Consider the following 20,942-nt stretch of genomic DNA (forward strand, 5'->3'; position numbering starts at 1 on the left):
CCAAAAACAATCCGGCTGGCCTGAGGATAGTCCTGGACCTGTCATTTCTCAATCTGTTTTTACCGCTAGAATGCTTCATTATGACTTCAACCTGCTGGTAACAGGCTGAACAATATAGGCCATTGTTCAGTGGAAGCCGCTGCCTGGATTGAATCATTCTTGGACAATAGGATTTCCAGAGTTGTTTGGGGCACGGCTAGCTCTCCTGCTGAAATTTTGAGGTGCGGTGTACATCGGGGCGCATGTCTCTCCATCCTTGTTCACTATATTCTGCCAACCTTTGTGCGTCTTGTTGGATGAATTTAGGAGTAAGCTGAACAAACTATGCTGATGACACACAGCTGGTAATTGAGCTGTGTGGAGTATATGAGCAAGACGCAGAGAGAGTTTCTTTGATATACAATTCTATTCAGACTTGGATGGCCAATAATGGAATGTGCCTGAACGCAGCTAAAAGCGGGCTGCTTCTTTTTGGATCTCCTCGGGCCCGAGGGAAACTCGAGAACCGCTACTCTGGCTTCATTATAGATAACCATTCCATTCCTACCGTAATTAAGGTTAAAACATTGGGCGTTATCTTCGAAGCATCACTGAGCTCAGATGCTCTCATTCAAAATGTGGTTAATAAAACCCAATATCAACTTAGACTACTGCGGTTAATAAAATGCTACATCTCGGAAACAATTGCACTTCCCTGGTGAGAGCATTGATTATACCTAGGATAGACTACTGCAGCGTAGGTTTCGGCACACAGAAAAAGCCTACATTGGCTTCCAGTTGAAGCCAGGACCCGTTTTAAGGCACTCACCATTGTCCATATGTCACTATGGGCAGGCCCCAGCTTATCTAAAAGCTAGTGTAAAAGCCCACACTCCCAAGAGAGCCACTAGATCTAGTGAGGGCATCTGTATGACAATTCATAGAAGTAACCGGTCTAGAGGCCTGGGAAGATGCTTCCCTGTCCAGACCACTGGTGCATAGAACAACTTGCCTAAAGACCTACGTGCAGATCCAAACCTTCTGAACTTTAGAAAACGCTTGCAAACTATTTTATTTGAATAACTACTTTTTTTGACCTGGACCCTGCTTCTTCACCCTTCTCCTTTTACACTCTGCGCCTTGATGCCTGCGGGTTCCGGCGCAATACAAACAAACCAATAAATAAATAACTCCTGCGCACATAGCAGAGTTTCTGTGGGCAGGGGACTGGATGTGTTGCCTAGACCTCAAGGATGCATACTTGCATGTCCCCATCTACCAGCCGTATCGGAAGTTTCTGTGGTTCACAATTATGTAATACCACTTTTGGTACAATGTACTGCCTTTCAGCCTGAACTCGACCCCTCGTGTCTTTACAAAGCTGATGAACGCAGTGGCGGGTCTCCTCCACTTGGAGGGCCATCACCTATACCCTTACCTAAATGACTGGCTGGTGAGGGCTGGCTACCCTGAAGCCCTGAAGGGGTGCTACACTCCTGTCAGAGATTGTCGGATATTCCCGATCAGATGGGGTTCTCCCTCAACCGGAGGAAGTCACAGCTGTGCCCCTCCCAGGATCTGATTTTCCTAGGGGTGCATGGGAACACGTCCTTTCAGCGAGTGCTCCCCACGCCCGAGAGGATCCTCTCCCTTCTCAAGGCGACAAGGCACTTTGTGGCCAACTCATCCACCTCAGCATGGTGGTTCCAGCACCTTATGGGGCGGATGGCCACCTGTGTGCTCACTGTTCAGCACGCCCGCCTCAAGATGAGGTGCCTACAGCATCACCTGGTGGCCAATTGGGATCAGGAGACAGGGTCTCAGTCGGACAGGAATCTAATACTTCTGCTCCTCCCCGATCTTCGCTGGTGGTTGATGGACGGCAATGTCCACACCGGAGCCTACCTTGGTGGTGATGACTGACATCTCTCTTTCGGGGTGGGGGGTTACTCTGGAGGGCTGTGCAATTCATGGTGCGTGGTCCAGGGCAGAAGCCTGCCTGCATATCAACCTGCTCAAACTCAGGTCAGTGGGCCTGGCCCTTAAGGCGTTTCTGTCCCTCTTCAGGGACAGGTCTGTTTTGATGAGGACGGACTATTCTACTGCAGTGTTTTACCTGAACAAGCAGGGTGGCACCCGTTCCCCCCTCGTTTGCACGGATGCATTATATATCTGGGAATGGGTTCGGACAGAGGGAATTTGGATTTCAGCGGTCCACCTCCCGGGGGACAGCATTCCAGAAGCGGACCAGCTGAACCGCTTGTGTTTCAACACCTACGAGTGGAAATTGCACACTGACTCCTTGTTGCCCATGTTCCAGCGGTGGGGGGTCGCATCTCCTCTGAATTACAAGTGCCCCCAGTTTGCTTCATGGGAAGGACACGGTCAGGGGTCTCTGGGAGACGCTTTCCAGATCTGTTGGCACGGCCCCAGGTTCTATGCGTTCCCATGCTCCCCTCTGCAAGTTCTTGGCTTCGGTGGGATGCAGCCTCATCCTGATCGTCCCACACTGGCCTTGGAGAGCCTGGTTTTCGGATCTGCTACTGTTGTACTCACAGGGGCCCGTCCATCTTCTGATCCCCAACAGGGACTTCCTGGTGCAGCAGGTTGGAGCAGTGGAACATCTGGTCCAAGCCAGGCTCGCTCTAGCGGCTTGGTCCCCAACCAACTTGGACTACAGCATACACAATTTTCGGATGACAACTGGGACATCATTCAACAGGCCAGGAGGCCTTCTACTCCGTCCCAGTATAATAGCAAATGGACCATGTTCTGCCATTGGGCTCGTTACAAGGGTCTGGATCCTTTCACCTGCCCTCTGGACGATGTACTAGCCTTCTCAGAGCACCTGGCACAATCTGGGGACCTGCTGCACTTATCTTGTGGCCATTGCAACTTAGAAGAATTCCCCAGAGCATGTGTTTTCGGCAGCCAACCCAGTGGTTAAGGCCCAACTCAAGGGGTTGTCTAGGCTTTTCCCTCCGGTGAATAGACTGCATCCGGTCTGGGACCTCAATGGGGTTCTGGCAGACTTCCAGCGCAAACCCTTTGAGCCGATGGCCTCTGTGGCCATCCGTCTCGTAACGCTAAAAACCATTTTGCTAGTAGCCCTCACTTCTGCACACAGGGTCAGCGAGCTTCAGGTGTTGTCTTTGTGCAAGCCCTTTACCACGTTTCACAATGACAAGGTTATTTTGTGCACTCACCCAAACGTCTTGCCCAAGGTCGTCTCTCCATTACATCTGAATCAAGAGATCCGCCTGCCGATGTTCTTGCCAAACCCGCATTCAGAGGCTGAGAGGGCTCGACATTCCTTGGACCTTAAGAGGGTCCTTGAGTTTTACCTCTTTAGGACGAAATCCTTCAGGAAGACAGAGGCATGATTTGTCGCATTTGTGGGCTCCTACCCCGGATCCTAGGCATCTAAGACATCTATCGCCCTTTGGATGGTTCAGGCCACTTCTGAAGCATATACAGCCATGAGGAAGCAGGTCCTGGAGGGGATTCATGCCCATGCAGTAAGGGCTAAGGCCACACAAGTTGCGTTTCAGAAACATGTTTCCTGTGATTTCATCAGCAGGGCAGCTACTTGGGCCACTCTGTCAGCTTTCTGCAAGCACAATTCCCTGGAAACCAGCTTCAGGCGCAGTGCAGAGTTCGTTCAGGCGGTTCTGAAGAACCGTTTTGCTTCATCCTAGGTATGAGGCAGGTTGTCACGGCTCCACCCTATAGCTTTGTTCGGTGGAATCACCCACAAGGATGGAGGAAAAGGGGACGGGATTTATGAGTAATTATGAGTGACTAGAGTACTCACAGTCCCCTTCCCTCCATACGTCCCACCCACCTTCCCCCGCTTGTTGTCCAGTGCTAATAAATTCAGTATAGCTAGGTATCTAAACGTCTGATGTGTTAAAAGAAGACTGAGGTGAGGTGCCGGAGGGCGAGGCCTCTGTGGGGCGTTCCAACGCCCTAGGCCGCACGCTGTACACAATTTAAAGGGAGCGCTCAGATAATTTGCTGCCAAGGGTTCCGGTACCGTCCCCATGTTGTTGGACGCCCCACAATGTTGGAGGAAAGGGGACTGTGGACTATAAGTACTCTAGTCACTACAGTGAGTAACTTTAATGATTACAATTAACTTCTTCTGCCCACACATTCCTCTCCTCACATTTTCGTTCAAAATTATTACCTCTGAATGTCTGAGAAGGTTCGTTTTTTGTGATATTCCCACTAAGGTGCCACCTGTGGGCATTTTCTTTTGAGTCTCAGATTTGCAGCTTGTCCACAAAGTTTTGTGAAATATGCATTTGTCTGTGGGAAACATTACGAGTCTAGACAAAGCTATGGTACAAACAGCATTTTTCCTAAGCCTTGTCTATTTATGATATGAATTGAACTAAATTTGACTGACTAATTCTGTCTCTGATCCTTGCTCTTTACTTACACATGTATGCATTTTACAATATAAGATGCAAATGAGTAACAGACAATCAAAGATATTCACGTGTGGTGTTAGGCAGGATAACTCTGGCTGTGAGCACGTTAGTCCTGGGTTACAGGTCTGTAAGGAGTCAGTTTTGTTTTTTTCTGTTTTTTTTCCTTTGAAAGGTGACCACCCTACCTCAAGCACTTCGTTTTCTTTTTCTCTTGCCCTGCTGCACGCCAACTGCTTTTAATCGCGGAGTATATCACAGAGGGTTGGCTTTCCCACTGGGTGGGAAGAAAAGCCAGAACGTGGTTTGCTGAAGGTAATCCTTAGGTGGCGACTCGGATAAGAATAGCCCTGATTACTGTGACAGAGATATCTGCAGCATACTTTCATTGTAGTGTTTTCTAATAAGGCGATTTAAAGCTAACCATTTAGTGGGAGGTTTTCTAGCCAATCTTATTGCCCGGTTTGCTAGATTCTCCCTGCAACATTGCTTTGGTGAGAGTTACTGCATCATATAACATAACCCCAGTGGGTCAATGCACTGCTCACGTGGCACCACTGGGGTAATTTGCTCAGTTTAAAAAGGCCATCATGACATTCAAAGAAGGTGGATCCTTAATCAAAAACGATAAACATTTTCTTTGTGAAATAGCAACTGTGTTTTAGCTTTCTTATATAGACTCTCTATCCAAGTATTAATCTGTAAGAAGTCAATAATTGTTCACCCTGAGGTGCTAACCTGTGACTCTCAAACTGTGAAATAGTCTCACCCAGAACAACTGATATATTTTCTAAAATTGTATCAATTGTCCATCATAGAAAGGAACTTCTTAAGCACACTGTAATTCAGGGTGCCGATAAGCTGCATAACCACCCGTTTCACTCCCTAAAATCAGTTATGTTTCTAGCAACAGCAAATGAAGTAAAAGATATGCTGATGTCTGCCTCTCAATACCTGGAATTCATAGCATGTGCCTCAAAGAAAAGTTCTACTCTTGTGTGTCCTAATCTGAAGCTGGCATGTAAGATGGACACACGTACCTCATTATTTATTAAGTGTTGTAAAGCAGGTGTTCAGTGCAGTGTGGTTTGTTGGTGCTAGATCTGATTATTTGCCCCAGCTACTGGTACTAAGCAAGATCAAAGACAAAAAAGACAATTGCGAAGAGCCTGGGAAAAGGACCAAGTCTTCATTTTTTATTAAAAGTCTGTGAGGGTAGAAGAAAATCTTAGATCAAGAGGAATAGAATTCCACAAAGAAGGTGCAAGATCAGTAAAGACACGTCAGCCCTTTCGTGATGGCTGGAGCCTAGTGTACAGCAAGAAGATGAGCAGAGTGGAGACAGTGAGGAGTATAACTTCAATAAAGAAGGGATAAAATAAGGGGCAGTGTTAGAGAGAGGCAACGATAAATAGCATAAAGAGTTTTGAAGAGCACCCACTGCCAGAGAGTCAAGGCGAGTCATGAGCTGAGCTGCGTAAGCCAGCATTTAAACGTGCAGATAAAAATCTGAAGTACCTGAAGTTTTTTAAAACGATATGAAGGAGGATCCATATAGAGATAATTGTGTAATCCAGACCTGATTGGATGACAGCTAAAGCAATCGAAATGCAAGCTTGTGGAGGTAAAAAAGAAATGATCTGGTGAAAAATTGTGATTTGTATCCACCTGGAAACCAAGATTCTTTACAACAGGAACCAAGGATGGGCATGCACCTAGAACATGAGGCCAAAAGGCACAAAACCAGGGAGAATCATAACCAGTCGTAGTCATAAGCAAATCGGCGTTAATCCAGTTAAATATAGTAGAGAGACAAGACTGATAAGGAGCAACGGTAGACTCCCATTCTCCATTCTCCATCCATATAGATGAGAAGTTGGGTCTCGTTCACATAGGTAAAGAGAGAAAAGCCAAAAGTAGTATTGAGTGCAGCAAGAAGCTAAACATAGAGATTAAACAACAGGGGAGAGATTGGCAAACCTCACAGATGAGCTAACATGGTTTCTGGGAATAAGGAAATGAGAGATTGAGGTGTCCAATCAAAGTATCAAAATAAAAGGATCGAATTACCTTTCTTTTCGAATCCAAAAGGATTGGGGGGGTTGAATTTTTTTTTCTTTAAAGAGAAAACGTGGGGATCGGGGGGAACCCCCCCCCCCATAAAAAAATTTGACCCTTTTTTTCGATCCTTTTGGCATCGAAATAAAGGCATTTGATCCTTTTGTTTTCGAATATTTGACCTAGAACCAGAGATTGATTCATAGCGATTGGAAATGAAAGAATAGTTACAAGAGAAAGCCAAGACAGAAATATCAACATTAGACTGATGGTTGAGAAGGCTATCATGGTCAACTGAGTCGAAGGCTGCTGGCAGATCAAGTAAAACCAGGCCAAAGACACTAGCAACATCTGTCACCAACCTAATATCATCCAGGATGACCAGAAGGAGGGATTCCGTGACATTGCCAGGATGAAGCATAGCTCGGAGATGGTGAAGTAGGCAGGCCTGCTCAGAGTGGCACCGCAGCTAGGAGGTGACAGTAGCCGTCAGGATCTTGACTGCAATAGTAAGAAGGGGAATAGCGTGGTAGAGGAAACAAGGGAGTCTTTGAAGGGCTTTTTAACCAACTGAGTCATGATAACTGCCTTGTGAGACTGAGGAACACCCAAATATAAGGAAGAACTTTGGGTAGAAAGAAGAGTCTTGCACACTATGGGGGAGCAAAGTTGTATGAGTCTAATAGGACAGGGATCTAGGGTAGAGTCGGATTACAATTTAGAAAAACGCAGACCATTAATTCTTCCAAGGAGAGGGGGACAAAGAAATCAAAAGGAAACATTGAGGTGAAAAAGGGCTCAGAAATAGAAGGAACATAATAGGCCAAAGGCAGAGTTGCTTTAGGAATAGCGGCACAAATGGTTTCCACTTTGTCACTTAAGAAAACAGAGAGTTGTTCACAGATGTAAATAGAGGTGGTAATACTAGAAAAAAAAGCGGCCAACAGGGTGAGAAATCTCCATCCGTATCGCAACTAGTTTTTTAAGGATTGGTTGTTTCGATACCTCAAGAGTAAAAATTACATTTGACAAAAATGATGGTATTCGTCTGTTGTTCACAGATGTCAATAGAGGTGGTAATACTAGAAAAAGAAGCGGACAACAGGGTGAGAAATCTCCATCCGTATCGCAACTAGTTTTTTAAGGATTGGCTGTTTCGATACCTCAAGAGTAATAATTACATTTGACAAAAATGATGATATTCGTCTAAGTTTTGAGATGACATCAGTAATGTTCTCTGGTGGAGGAGGAATGGAAATGCTGCCAGCAGCACTCAGCTGCTTTGATGGATATGCTTAGAAAGCCAGGGCAAGGGTGAACCATTAAGGACAAGTAACCTGATAACAGTGTGATTACGGGGAATACTAGCTACACAATGATGCATACGTTTAAAAATTAAAATATATTTGAACTGGCATACAAATGTTGAGAGTAAGAACTGATTTAATTTTCATTCCCTAAGAAAAGCTCTAAATATTCTTTCTGAAATCGTGTGCCAAGTACTACTACCTTAAAATCGTATCTAGAGCCCTGATGCCAATGGTCAGATATTTTCTTGTAAACGTTTCTCTGCATAGCCGCCTGATTATATTAGAGAAACATATATCCAAAATATAAGCTTCAGTAAATCGAGAGAATCTTTTGCAGCTCCGCCCTCTTCCACTGTGCTGAGCTACTAAGTCTTTGACTGTGATGAGCCAGCCATACTGTCAAAAAGTGGTGCCTCTCGACGTCGTGCATCGACCTATGCATGGTTACCGCAGGGCTTCATACTGATAGTCAAGCAAACGCTTCATTGTGTGCTACACTGAGGGACTTAAACTGCATTTGTGGTTTGTAAGTCAGCTTTACTGTTTTTTCACGGTCCTTTATATGCAGCAGCGCAGTAAGTTAACACACTACAGAACGCAGCTTATTCCTCATAGCATATGGTGTCCATTGTGCTTCTTCGTGACATATTGCCCAGTGTGTGCATTGCAGAGCTATCAAGTGTCTCTATTAAGGATTTAAAAGAAAGAGAAATGACTTGACATACTTATGACATGGCTGACATGACATGGCTGAATTTAGCATTTTTGAGTGTAAGATGATGTGGCCAAGCATGTATTTTCATTTTCATTTAATCAAGTCTGCATTGCTTGCTTAGCATGTGTCTGAGAGCTCCATGTGGTTCATATCAATCACTATCGTCTGCAGTGTAAGCCATCGACACAATTCGTTGTGTCCTGCCTGTAATTAGGGTACTGATTGAAATGGGAAAACCACAATAAAAATATTGACTTCACTAAGTGTGCAATGATCCCTGTGGAAATGTGATTCAAGCGTTGGTGGGGATCTTGAGAAGCATTGCTGCTGAGCAAAATTGGAGCAAATACTTTGTTCCCCCAGTTTATGGTGAGACACCTGGTTGGCCGATGTGGAATTGCCAATTGATTGAGTTCTAATTGAAGGCACACAGGTGCTGTGGGAATGGCTATCAGGGGAAAATGCTAGCAAGGGCGTTGTTCCCCACTTTTGTTAATATTTGTGGGCTCTTGGGGGCTGACCAGCAGATCCAGTCAACTGGTGCGCCTAGAGCTGCAGGACAGGCGACACTAACACACAGCTCACCTGAAAAGTTATAGCTGGTAAAGTAACTTAATAATCCAGCATTGTTTGCACTTCTAATTAAAATTAAAATAAAAAATAACAAGCATCCAGACAGAATTTCATATTTAATGATCAAATGTTACCATTCATTCTCATGCATCCGAAGAAAAGGCGTTTCGGTGATTCTGGTCATCAATATGGAAACTACATGTTCAATGTCACTTTAAGATATTAGTGTTTCCTGTAACATTTTTGATCTAATGATGACATGAATGTCATGTGTGCTTGCAGTTATGTAGAAGTATAGCATTTGAGCTCTTAAAATATTTCCTGGCTCCTGTACTCGGCACAAACATGTGCTTGACTAAGGTGTTCGATGTTGAGCATCACATAGGATTTCTGCATACACCTACTGTTCTACAGTGGCTGTTCCATCTCAAAAGATTCAGTTGCCATCCCTCGGATTCAATTGCCATCCCTCGGAATGGTGTTAAGGTCCTGGACACATTTGGTACTAAATTCCCAGTTTCAGAGGGCAAGAGGTAACAGTACTGTGCCTGCAGATCAGGCATGGCATATGTACTCATCCTACATAATACAGTGCGGGGGCAACCAAAGGAGGCTTGATAGAAGAATGGATGAATTGTAACAGCCACCAGCATCCTGATTTTCATAAAGCATGGAACTGTAACGTGACCGTGGTTTATTTCCGAGGCCTCTGTTTTCCTGCTATAGGGCCAGGCATGCCGGTAGTTTCGAAGCAGAGGCCATGAGAAGATCAGTCTCTGGGTCAATGCAAATCTCTCTGGTAAAAGCAAAGCTATGTCTGGTGTTGGGAGGGAGATGTAAAGGGGCCTCAGTGAGATCCGGGTTCTACAAAGCTCCACCATGGCCACTCATGTAACTGGAACTAAATTGGTCTCTGGGAGGATGCCATCGCCACAGAACTGGATGGAAACAACCCTTCTTGGGGCAATCTGGAACATCAGGAAATTAGATGCAGGCATTCTTAATAATGCGCTGGTTGCTTGTTCTTCAAAGTTTTTAAAAAGCTGGACCCACTGCCGCCTGAATGTGGGCCTTACTTGAACTCTTTTCACCCCATGCTCTGGCTGGCAAGCAATACAAGCAATCTGGCATTCGCCTGTCAGTCATGGCAATTGCACTATTGAGTTTTGGACTCAAAAGTGGACCCCCACATGATGACAATAGAAGCGTGAAAGGGAAGGGCTCATTCATCCTGTGCAACATCATCTAAATGAAATTGGAACCTGTTTATTCAGGTGCACCCCATTAACAGGGTATCCAGTGATAAAGTTGCCTGGGAAAAGGTTGACAGGGGGCGACATTTCCCCATATTTGCAGTCCCAAGAAATTCAAGCCCTTTCCCAAATATTCTGGGATGGTAGTATATAATAGTAAATGGTACCTGTTGTAGAATATGTGGGGGAATGCTTTTAGGGGTGCAGGAAAATAAGTCACCTACCTTGCGACTTTTTCCCAGGCATCATTATCACATGGAACCATTAAAAACCACGACATGCTCAATATCACTGATGACTCATGGAGAGGCTAGTACATTATAGCTGTGTTAGGCCTTAGTTGTGATAGGCTGTTTAAAGGGATGTTCACAGTTGTTCCTTAAATAATTGTATGGCCAAAGGCACTGATGATTTCCCATAACTGCTCTAAATAGCAGAATGGATGCAAATACTGACAATCCGATCGAATAGAAATACATGAACGGAGGAGTCTGAGCAATAAAAAGAGGTGCGTTCTCATGACTATGTTCTGCATGAAGATCCAGCTGTTCTGCATGAAGGTCCAGCTGTTCTGCATGAAGAGCATGGGTGCAGCAACTGTACTCTTCATAGGAAGTGAGCAAATATGTGGTGGGATAGTTAGGGCTGTACATTGTATTTATCAAGTATCTCTAAATAACTGTTTCATAATATAATGGTAGTGACTTTATAGAAGACTGCCCACGACACTTGATAGTGTGTTCCCTGACAGGCTGGTTGTAGTGTAACTTTATGTTTATATCTTTTACTTGTCAACTATGTGAGGGGGTCCCCTTGCATCGTAAGACACCTGGGGAGTGGTCACAATGAAAACTACAAGCCTAGTGTCTCCCGTAATAATCTCTTCAAATATTTCATTTGATAAAAAGGGCCAGTTCAGAAAGTTCTGCGAAAAGGGAATATTTTATTATTTCATAAACAACATGATTTTACAATACATATATAATAAATGAAAACAATTTAAACAACATTTTAATGTATCCGTCATTAGGGCGAGTAGCGATACAAGGAAATGTATAGAGGGTGCAATAAAATTGTAAAGCGCAAAATCCAATTAAACTTTCGGGTGCCCTCAAACGTATTGATGGGCTAATCTCTTCACGGGTTCAACAATTTACTCATTAGGCGTCATCTGTAATTGACAAAATTGGTGTCAATTCTGTGTTCAGTGCCCTTTCAGGTACGTCACATTGCTCAGGTGCTACTTTCTCCCTCTTTCTTTTACACTTACGCTCTAGTTCTTAGTCATGTTTATTGGCACATTACTGCACATATCCAATCAATAACCGGTTGCAATCTGTGTTATCATCCGGGGTTAATTATCAAAAGTTCGCGTTAGCAACTGCTTTTGAAATGTTAAGTGCCTCGATTGTCCCGCTCCTTGGCTTTAGTAAGTCACCCCCAGTTCTAAAGGAAAATAGGGCATTGTATCTTTGTCTCTGTGCATAGGGGTCCCTGCACTTTTAAATTGTTTGCAAACATGCCCTTGTTCCATATTGTCTATATCTCAATATATTCGTACAGCCGACACGATCCTCGCAGATTGATTTCCCTTTGCTGAGCCCTTCTGTAACGTGTCCGTACATCGCATATGCTCGTTCATGTATGGAGCCGCGATGGTAGTCCTACATCAGTCTTTGCTTTTTAACAAAGTGGCCCAGAGATTAATGAAGGACTTCACCTAGGATGTAGGACTCCCACCCTGCATATCCAAGTGTGCCTGCAAGCTCTACCATTTGTAAAGTGTGCAGATAAATGGACTCTCCCAGCACAGTCCACACATATGTGATACCTGTTGCTGTTTGCAGTTTCTTACATCTCTAAGGCTTCGTGACAATTCTATAATGTTGCATTTAGATGTGTCTGATAATTTGAAAGAATACACTGTTGTCAATCAACTCTCTTCATATTTTGATATAGGGACAAGGTATATCAAGAGGACTAATATTATGTAGGAGGCACGGATATACCACTTTTGAGCAAATTCCTTACATCTAGATGGTTCCATAGCCCAATCTTTTAAATCATCTAATACATTGATGATGCTAGCTGAATTAATGTCCCAATGTGTTCCTTATTTAGGAGGCACATTATACTAGCTGACTCTATTCCTCTTGATTGTTCAGTCCATTGACATAGCTCTGTGTTTGGTATATTCACCACAGTTCTCGTTGTGATAATTTGATAGCTGTATTGCGTCCATCCGTGCCGCAGACTTTTTCTATTTCCCACCATTTGAGATCTTCCGGGCCATGTTTTTTGGCCAAAGAACTGGTGACTCAAGGTGACGTGACCCTGTATGTTCTAATCCTGGATTTATGTTCCTTGATTCTGACTTTCACCGGTGCGCACTTACCTGTTGTCCCAGCGTGCAAGATGGTTTCCTCCCACTTCCAGGAGGACAGAACCGGGGGTTTACCACTAGGTAAAGACCCTGTTCCGAGTATCGTGATTAGATGGGAAGCTGACCACTCCCCCACTCAACCCCAGTCCCGCCTGGGTGCTACTTTATTTTATGTTCGACATATACAGTAGAATGCACCATTCTTTCCATAGCATGTAATAATGTGCGTATAAACGTAGCATGGAGGTAAAACAACTAGCACCATATCTGGGGTGTCGATTTTCTCAGATGAATGTGTGGGTCCAGTAGAGTCTTGCTGGACAAAGCTCTACTGTGGACAGTGGCCACTGTGTCTACTCCTCTTTGTCCTGGGTCTCGTTCTGTGGTGCACAGAAGGGCCGCGATAAGCTGTGCTTGGGAGACAGAGTAAGAATCGGAGTGCAGGAAACTAAGTTTTAAGAAGTTCCAGGGTGTTCAGGCAGGCGACACATTGCAGCAGTTATGCTTTATGCCCCATGTTTCATTTTCCGTTATATATGCAAACGGAATATGCGTGTTGAAGGTGTTTCTGAGTATTCTGAGTTTGCTGTGTATGCAGTGAAGTTTAGTGTAGCATCTTTTTAATTACATCACGTCTGACGAAGGAAAAGAATGCCTATTACAAGGTCGTTAAGATCTAACCAATCAATGCAGAAATCTGTGCATGCAATTTCCCAGGGGAAAGGGAGAAAGAACCTGCATAATACAGCCGACACCGAAGTGAGATGTGCTACCCAGCTTTCTATGCAGCCTAAGATTACTGATCTGTTCAGGCAGGGAAGCCATCCTCTGGTGTATGGCACAGTTAGAAATGCTTTGCCAGAGTCTGTCCCCTTTTTCATCCCTGCATCAAACTGCGGATCACCAAACATGAATCGGCTCTCGGATGTATTGGTCAGGAGTGAAAGGAGAAGTGGTATGTGGGAACAGCCCTAACTCTTGTGGAAACCTCTGAGACACATCTGTGTCCAATAGAACTAGAGGAGTTGACACTTTACCTTCCAAGTAGGGTGCTATTGAGCTCTCTAGAAAAGATGTAGCCTGAAAATTTGGCAATTTGATAGGGATTCTGGCCAAACACAAAGAGCCCCAAAAGGGATCTGCTTCGGTAAAAGTTCTAGTGGCTGCAGCTGACACTTGTCTAACAGAGAACAATTTGCCACAGCCCTTGAACGTGGAGGCTAAAGGTGCACTATCAGGGGCTATAGCAGTGAACACAACATCAACCGAGAAACCCCAGCCATAGCCCAAATTCCAGGGGCATAAAAACAGACTTGTCCAGGCCGTGTCAAGTTAGCCCAAGGGGGATCATCTGTAAATCGTATTCCTTTAATGGTACTTCCAAAGCAGGTGTTCATTCCTCATTTTGACCTTTGCACTGCACGTGTATGGTTATAATTACTCGCACCCTATTGTCATCCCTCCTCAGAAACGTACATGGAGTTATATTTGGAATTGACCAACCACATTTCTTTTCACATGAGAGTGGCGACAAAGTCAAATAGATGAACTGCCTTTAGGTGAGCATCTGAATCAAGGTTACTTATGAATAAAAATGTGAAGCTCCTCGGTATGTTCACCAATTTGAAGAGCAGTCACACTAAAGTCTGTGTAGATTGTATCTGATGGCCAATTGGAAAAGAAAACGTAGCCAAAGATGTTTGGGCTATATTGAAACAATAATCACCAAAAGGGAATATGAACCATTTTGGTGGGCTAATGTAAGCACTAGACCACTTTAGGTAAAAGGTTTGTGAATATCATGACTGTTAGAATGATGAGGATGATAGATGGTCTTCCAGTGATTTGTATACAAAAGGATATGTGCACTGTGATTGACTTGTAGCTTACTAATCACACAGATGATTTCCCCAGAGCAATAACCAAACTGGTGGGTAACACTGCATAAGGTGCCAAGCTCAGCAGTGCTAAAGTACATCCCTGTAGATAAAATGTGGCCTCACAGTTTCTACCAGACTACTAATTTCGCAATGGGGCCACACTGATTAGGACACAGAAGAACCCTAAAATTTAATGGCAGTCCAAAAGACAAGTCCTCAGTGGTTTAATATCCTTGGCCACTGATGATGGTGGTGGTCGGAATCTGCATCATGCCCTGTGGGCCCTGACAATGTCTGAAGTTTCTTCTTCCCTACTCTTCGCTTCCATGGCACATTCACTGGGTGCTGGGTGCTGTGCTTGGTCACAGCATTGGACATGGCTATCTGTCTTACACCAATATTTCTCACAAATATGCATGTTCTTTGAGATGTCATGCTGGGGTTTTATTGTGTTCCATTGCAAATTGCTGGGTGGCACTCCAGGTGATGAGGGGCATGCCACTGGCCCTTCCACTACATGTTACCATCTCACAGGGCAGCCCCTTCTCTCAAGAAGTGCTGATTCCAATAACAATATGGGCAAACCCATGTGTTCCCCAATACAGTCTGACCAATCCAGGAAGGGTTGCAATACCTATCACTAGGTGCTGTGAGGATATAATTGTAAGGAGAGACAGCATCTTCTGCACAACGCATCTCAATATGTCAGTTGATTTTCACCCCCTGGGAACATGCTTCCACATGTTCTCTGTTCCTTCTCTTGTTACATGCCTAGTCTTATTTCTGGTTACTCCACAGCGCCATTCTTTTCTTCCACAATTCGTTCCATGTGAGTTGTTATTGATGCCGACCATGTGACTTTTTCCATTGTTGCCTAAACTTTTTCCACTAGCTCCTTACTTTTCATACAAATGGGTAGTGGAAGAAGGGATTATCTACAGGTATACAAGAGGGAAAAGATAAGCTTACTATGAAAATATCACCAGTTGGCAATATTTAGTAAAATGTGCACCCTGACTGCAATCAAGCACTTTCCCCAATTATTCGATGGCTTGTGTCAAGAATACTAAATAACACTAGTTTTTGAGTGTGTGGGTAAGGCTTTTTAGGAGTCAGGAAAATAGAAATTGCCTCCCTGGCGACATTTTCCAGGAGAGATTTCAAATCGAACCCTATTCGCCAACCTGGTATTGACACTTTGAAAGCCAAATTGTAAACACTCCAATTAGGTTTGTGTTTGAATTGTATCGTTAGTTGTGAATAGGATCCAGCTAAGGGGCTCCGTTTTCACTGTGCATAGAAACTCAAGTTGCCCCTCACTGATGAAGCCCATAGCAAAACAAATATGCTTGGGTGGTAGCTAACTATTACCTGTCAGGAGGTTGGAACCAGGCAGTTAAAAGTGCTGTACCCTTTTTAAATGCCATCAAACTGATTTGCATGTAGTAGGTTCTCTGATATAATTGCTTAGCAGCATGCTAAAAAGGTGATGAAATGCAGTTGTAGGGTTAATTGTCCTTCTTGCTTTCAAAATTTTGGTTTAAAAACTAGCCACAATCTTGGATAGTCGAGATCTTACAAGTTACTGGAGAGCTCTGTGACAATATGCAGTGTACCTTTAAAAGCATCCCGACATGTTTCAGTTCTTCATTGCTTTAATTGCATGAACTTTCTTCAGGGGAAGAACTCGATTTTCTTATTCTCCACCATGTAATCCAGGGCCACGCATGGAGATATCAATAGTACTCCTAAAATCGAAAATTTTAACGGAAAAGAGGGTGGGGGGGGAGCTGTCACTATATGTCACCATCAAACATCTTTGAAAGTCAGAAAAAGCTTGAAAACATAGCTCAATGACCCAGATTACATGCTGATAAATTGCAATGCACTGGGACGGGTCCAAGGTTGCTATCAACCCTGCCCCACAAAATCTACAAACTACATACCTCACAGTAGGATATTAGTAGTGCTGGTGTAACAATACACCTTTGAGTAGCCGTAGACTTAAAAAATCAAGTCTTTGTAATTTTCTTTATGGCTCTTAAATAGCCTTGGTCCTGATCAGTGCTGCAGAAAACAACAACAACCCATAATCTTGTATCAATATGGGATTGCAAACGACTAGTTACTTATTCCACCACCACAAACACCATTATATCAACTGTGGTACTCTTAAGCTAGTATCCTTGAACTCCAAAATAAAAGCTAGACCTATCCTTCGCCACAGCTAACATCACCACTTGTCAAACAGTGTGCTGAGTATTGGCGCTGTGCTGCAATACTATTTGCCCCATCACTACACAACAAAGTATTACAACGATACCTCTTGTTATGGGATGACATGATTCCAAAGTGTCTTTCCAGAATCAAAAATGTTGAAAACGTTATAGACAGACGACTATTGTATTGTTTTAATGCAGCGTCCTGCGCCACCACTCTCCTTGGCAATCCAAAACATAACATGCAATGTGTTCTACCATCTCCTTTTTAATAAATCCAGAGTGAGCCGCCTTGGTGACTGGGCCAAGTTGGGAGAATACACTTTTAATTCATCCAGAGTAAGTCAGCATATTGATGAACATGGAATGCACCTGTAAGGTTGACACTGGTTGTGATGTAGCAGCTATTTATGAGACCAAATATCCTCCAAAACATCAGTTCCTTTTTTCCGCTCGTGCCCTCATGCTGCTCAGAGAATTGCCCACTCAGTTTTATCAAATCCATTGCTGATGTCTCTCTTAGAGGTTTTATGGTTAAGTCTTGCAAGGATTACAAGTGACAGATTTCTATGTCAGATCCACATCTTCACTGAGCCCAGTACATGGGAGTGGTTCATGACACAGGTGCCTGCAGTTCATGGTAGGCACTGCATTGAAGTAGGTTGAGAAGGCTTTCATCATGTTCCATAAGGATAGAAACATGAGAACAGTTCTCTGTCCCCTCCGGTACATCGACAGTTGTCACCTCAGTGGTGCAGTAACATGGTTTTTGACTGCCCTCTCCATTTTATGGCCTATTGCATCTATTTAGTACCACAAACGAGACGTCACTGACTGCCTGGATATCTTTTTTTGGCCAGTCTCTCCTTGCATTATAGTCTGCAGGAAAACATTTCATCATCAGTGGGCACACGAGACTCAGGTGACAGATGGCTCTGTTTCCGGTTGGGAAGCCCATGTGTACTGTTTATCAATAAGCAGCCATCGGGTTGAACACAAGAAAGATCTTTACATCATTCTTTTGGAGGTGAGATTTGGGAAACTACTCCCACTGCCTGCCTTCCACAAAACCTGCTGCTACAAAGCCATACTTGCTCAGGCATGCCTGGGTAGCAATAAACTGCAATAGTTCTTCTAAACAGACTGAATCTGTGAGCTATCACACTATTTGTAGGTGTGACACCCTCTTGACCCATTAGTTTTCCCCAGCCCTGGGGGGCAAACTGTGATTGTCATGTGAACTAGCGCAGTAACTGGGGAAAGACAGTACAGCTTTATTTCTTTAAAATAGTTTCTCCTCGCTCATGCTAAATCAGATTGACATCCTCTTCTTGTGCCTGGGGCCACATTTCTTTATTGCAGAAGGATTTAAACCATCATGCCCAATATGACAATCCTCACAAAAGGCATCAAGACTACTTCTGGCACACCCACAGTTGTTCGCTGTGTGACGAATCCCGAGGTATTGTCACTGCTTCCGATGGCAGAGCCCCTTTCAGTGAGGTCAGAGAGGTGAGGCCACTACCCGAAAGTCCCCCTTGGGGTGGTACTCAGCGGGTGCATCTTGGGGGAAGGGAGGACCCTGTTGAGAATAGTGACTAACTTGGGAAAACACAGTATATTTGTAACCCTCCCACCTTCCTTCAAAACCCCTCCAATTTCACACTGCCCAGTATGCCCATGTGTTGTGGCAGCATATTTCAGACAAGAAATACTGGGGCGAGGAAGAGGCTGCGAGTAATGCAGATCACTGGCAAGAACTAATACGTACATTCGAGCCTTTCAAGTGATTCTATTGGTCAGCTTTCATTTAAAGGTAGCGAGGGACCAGAACAATGGCATCTTCATTGTCGGCTCAGCAGGAGCTGAGAGAGTATCCAGGGACGTACGGGACCGGAGAGCAGAGAGGCAGACGATACCCAGGAGGGAAGCACACTCGCGGAGGGCCCAAGATGCGGAAAGCAGACCGGATTAGAGGGAAAACACCTGCCGGTGACCGAATCTGCTGGAATGCCTCCAAACTACAGCGGAGACGTGCGGAAAACCAGGTAAGGTTCCGGTGAGCCAGGAAAGCCACAGAAGAGCCTGGGAAACCCACGAACAACCGGAGGGAGATGACCAAGACCCTACAGGTACATTGGTGGCTAGTCCCAGGGTTGGGGAGACCCAGAAACTGCTGGAAGACCACTGTGAAGGGCAGAAGGAATACCCACGGGGCAGAGTGACAAAGTGAAAGAGGTCTGAGACCCACATCAGGAAGATATACCCCAACCAATAATAAAGGTGAGTATGAACTTTGCAGATACTAGTGGAATGCACAGACCTTGGCAGGAGAGTAAACCAAGGCTGTGGATCAAAGAGAGACCAGCCAAAGAGAACGTTGTGAGTAACCAAGTGAAGGGGGTCTGGAACCCACATCAGGAAGACATACCCCAACTAGTGATAAAGGGAACTACGAACTTTGCATACATAGAGGATACTCACAGACCTTGGCAGGGCAGTAAACCAAGGCTGTGGCTTAGAGAAAGATGGCAAAGAGAACTGGGGGAGTAACCAAGTGAAGGGGGTCTGGGTCACAAAGCTGCGGAAACGCACCCCAAACATTGATAAAGAGAAATACGAACTTTACATGTACAAGTGGTGCACACAGACCTTGGCAGGAGAGTAAACTAAGGCTGTGGGGTGAAGAGAGATATGAGAGAGAGAACATTGAGAACAATCAAGTGAAGGATGTCTTGAGACCCAAGATGGGGTTACACCCCACAAACAGCAATTAACAAGGATCGTATTTGTATAAGTGACCCTCAGAGACCTTGGCAGGAGAGTAAACCAAGGCTGTGGATGAAAGTGAAGAAAGAAAGAGAATTGTGAATCCAAGAACGTTAAGTACCCTGCTTGGCAGGAGAGTGGGCCAAGGGGAGGGGTACTGAGAAAGGGTCAGGACTTTCAACACAGTTTGAGAGAGTACCAGGCAATTCTTTCTGTATACAGTGCCTGAGAGGAGCACTGAGAGTAGGGTCTCCGACCTGGAGCAATTGAGAGGAAAATCGGAGGACAGCTTGGGAGCGAGGACCAGGCTATTCTTTCTCATTGTAATACCGGAGAGACGGGTCTGCCCAACAAGGGGCTGGGACCCTCAAGACAGCTTGGAAAAGGTGTCCAGGCCATTCTTTCTTGTACAGGGTCGGAAATCCAGACCTGATAAGTAAAGATAAAAACGTAATCGTGCTAATTCAAGATACAGAGACACTCGTGGATAAAGTGGAAAGACTCAGGGGAAAGGGAATCGACCCCTTGAGTCTTGTGGAACCTTTACTTGCTTTATTACACCTTTTTGGAACTTTTGTTTGTTAGCTACAAAGTCAAACTGCAGGTTGGCAGTCAGAGACATTTCCCTTTCACCTTTTGTTCTGTTTACCTTTTGATGGATAGGTTAGGATTTGGACACAGGACGGTGAACTATACTTTGGACATTCTGACACAGACAGATCCATAAGCTAGTATTGTTGAGGCAGGGAAACCCCTCTTAGAGGTAAGGCTAGATAGGATTTCCTCCAACCGCCCCACCTGCCTTTGTTATTAATAAAAGTATTTGCCAATCAACTTACCATCCATGTGTCTGAGTCTTACTCCTACACCCTCACATCTTTTCAAACCTTTGGTTCTTCTTTTTTATGGGATGTTTTGGGACATCACATTCCAGGTTTTGTGGTTTCAAATCCAGTGGTGTGATACTACTACAGTTCTTCATGTTCATACTCCCATGTGCAAGCCTTGGAGCGACTAGGTCAGAATAACATCTCGAAGAATCAGAACAAAGAGTGTCCATGGCTGACACTGTACATAACTGCGGCTACTAAGCTTACTTGCCATTTCACACTGCCATGCATGTGTTATTGTTGCTTATACATCAGGCTGGCCATCTCCTGAAATTATATTCATTGCATTTGTGCTGCAAGAAACCTGGTATCAGAAGCCCATTTGAATTCTAACAAGAAATACCAATTTTGAATCTAGATTATACACATGCTATTGTTTTCTAGGTGTGAAGCACCAAGACTCCCAGAATTCCTTCTTGGCTTTTCTGAATGCACCTACCTCTGCCCTGGATCAATTTGAAGTAAGTGTCAAACCATTTT

The 20,942-nt window shown here is 44.4% G+C and overlaps 1 protein-coding gene across 2 annotated transcripts in view; it reads left to right on the forward strand.

Annotated features, from left to right (window-relative positions):
* The window catches only part of CDC42BPA (CDC42 binding protein kinase alpha), a 1,600,792-nt gene that overhangs the window by 1,185,618 nt on the left and 394,232 nt on the right, over positions 1–20,942 (forward strand). For both annotated transcript variants that reach the window (XM_069608679.1, XM_069608678.1), the window contains exon 21: positions 20,847–20,923. In XM_069608679.1, the coding sequence (XP_069464780.1) occupies positions 20,847–20,923 (77 nt within the window). The remainder of the gene's footprint in view (positions 1–20,846; positions 20,924–20,942) is intronic.

Source organism: Ambystoma mexicanum, chromosome 4q (genome assembly GCF_040938575.1).
Source record: "Ambystoma mexicanum isolate Mex_15411 chromosome 4q, UKY_AmexF1_1, whole genome shotgun sequence".
In the NCBI taxonomy this organism is placed as follows: Eukaryota; Metazoa; Chordata; class Amphibia; order Caudata; family Ambystomatidae; genus Ambystoma; species Ambystoma mexicanum.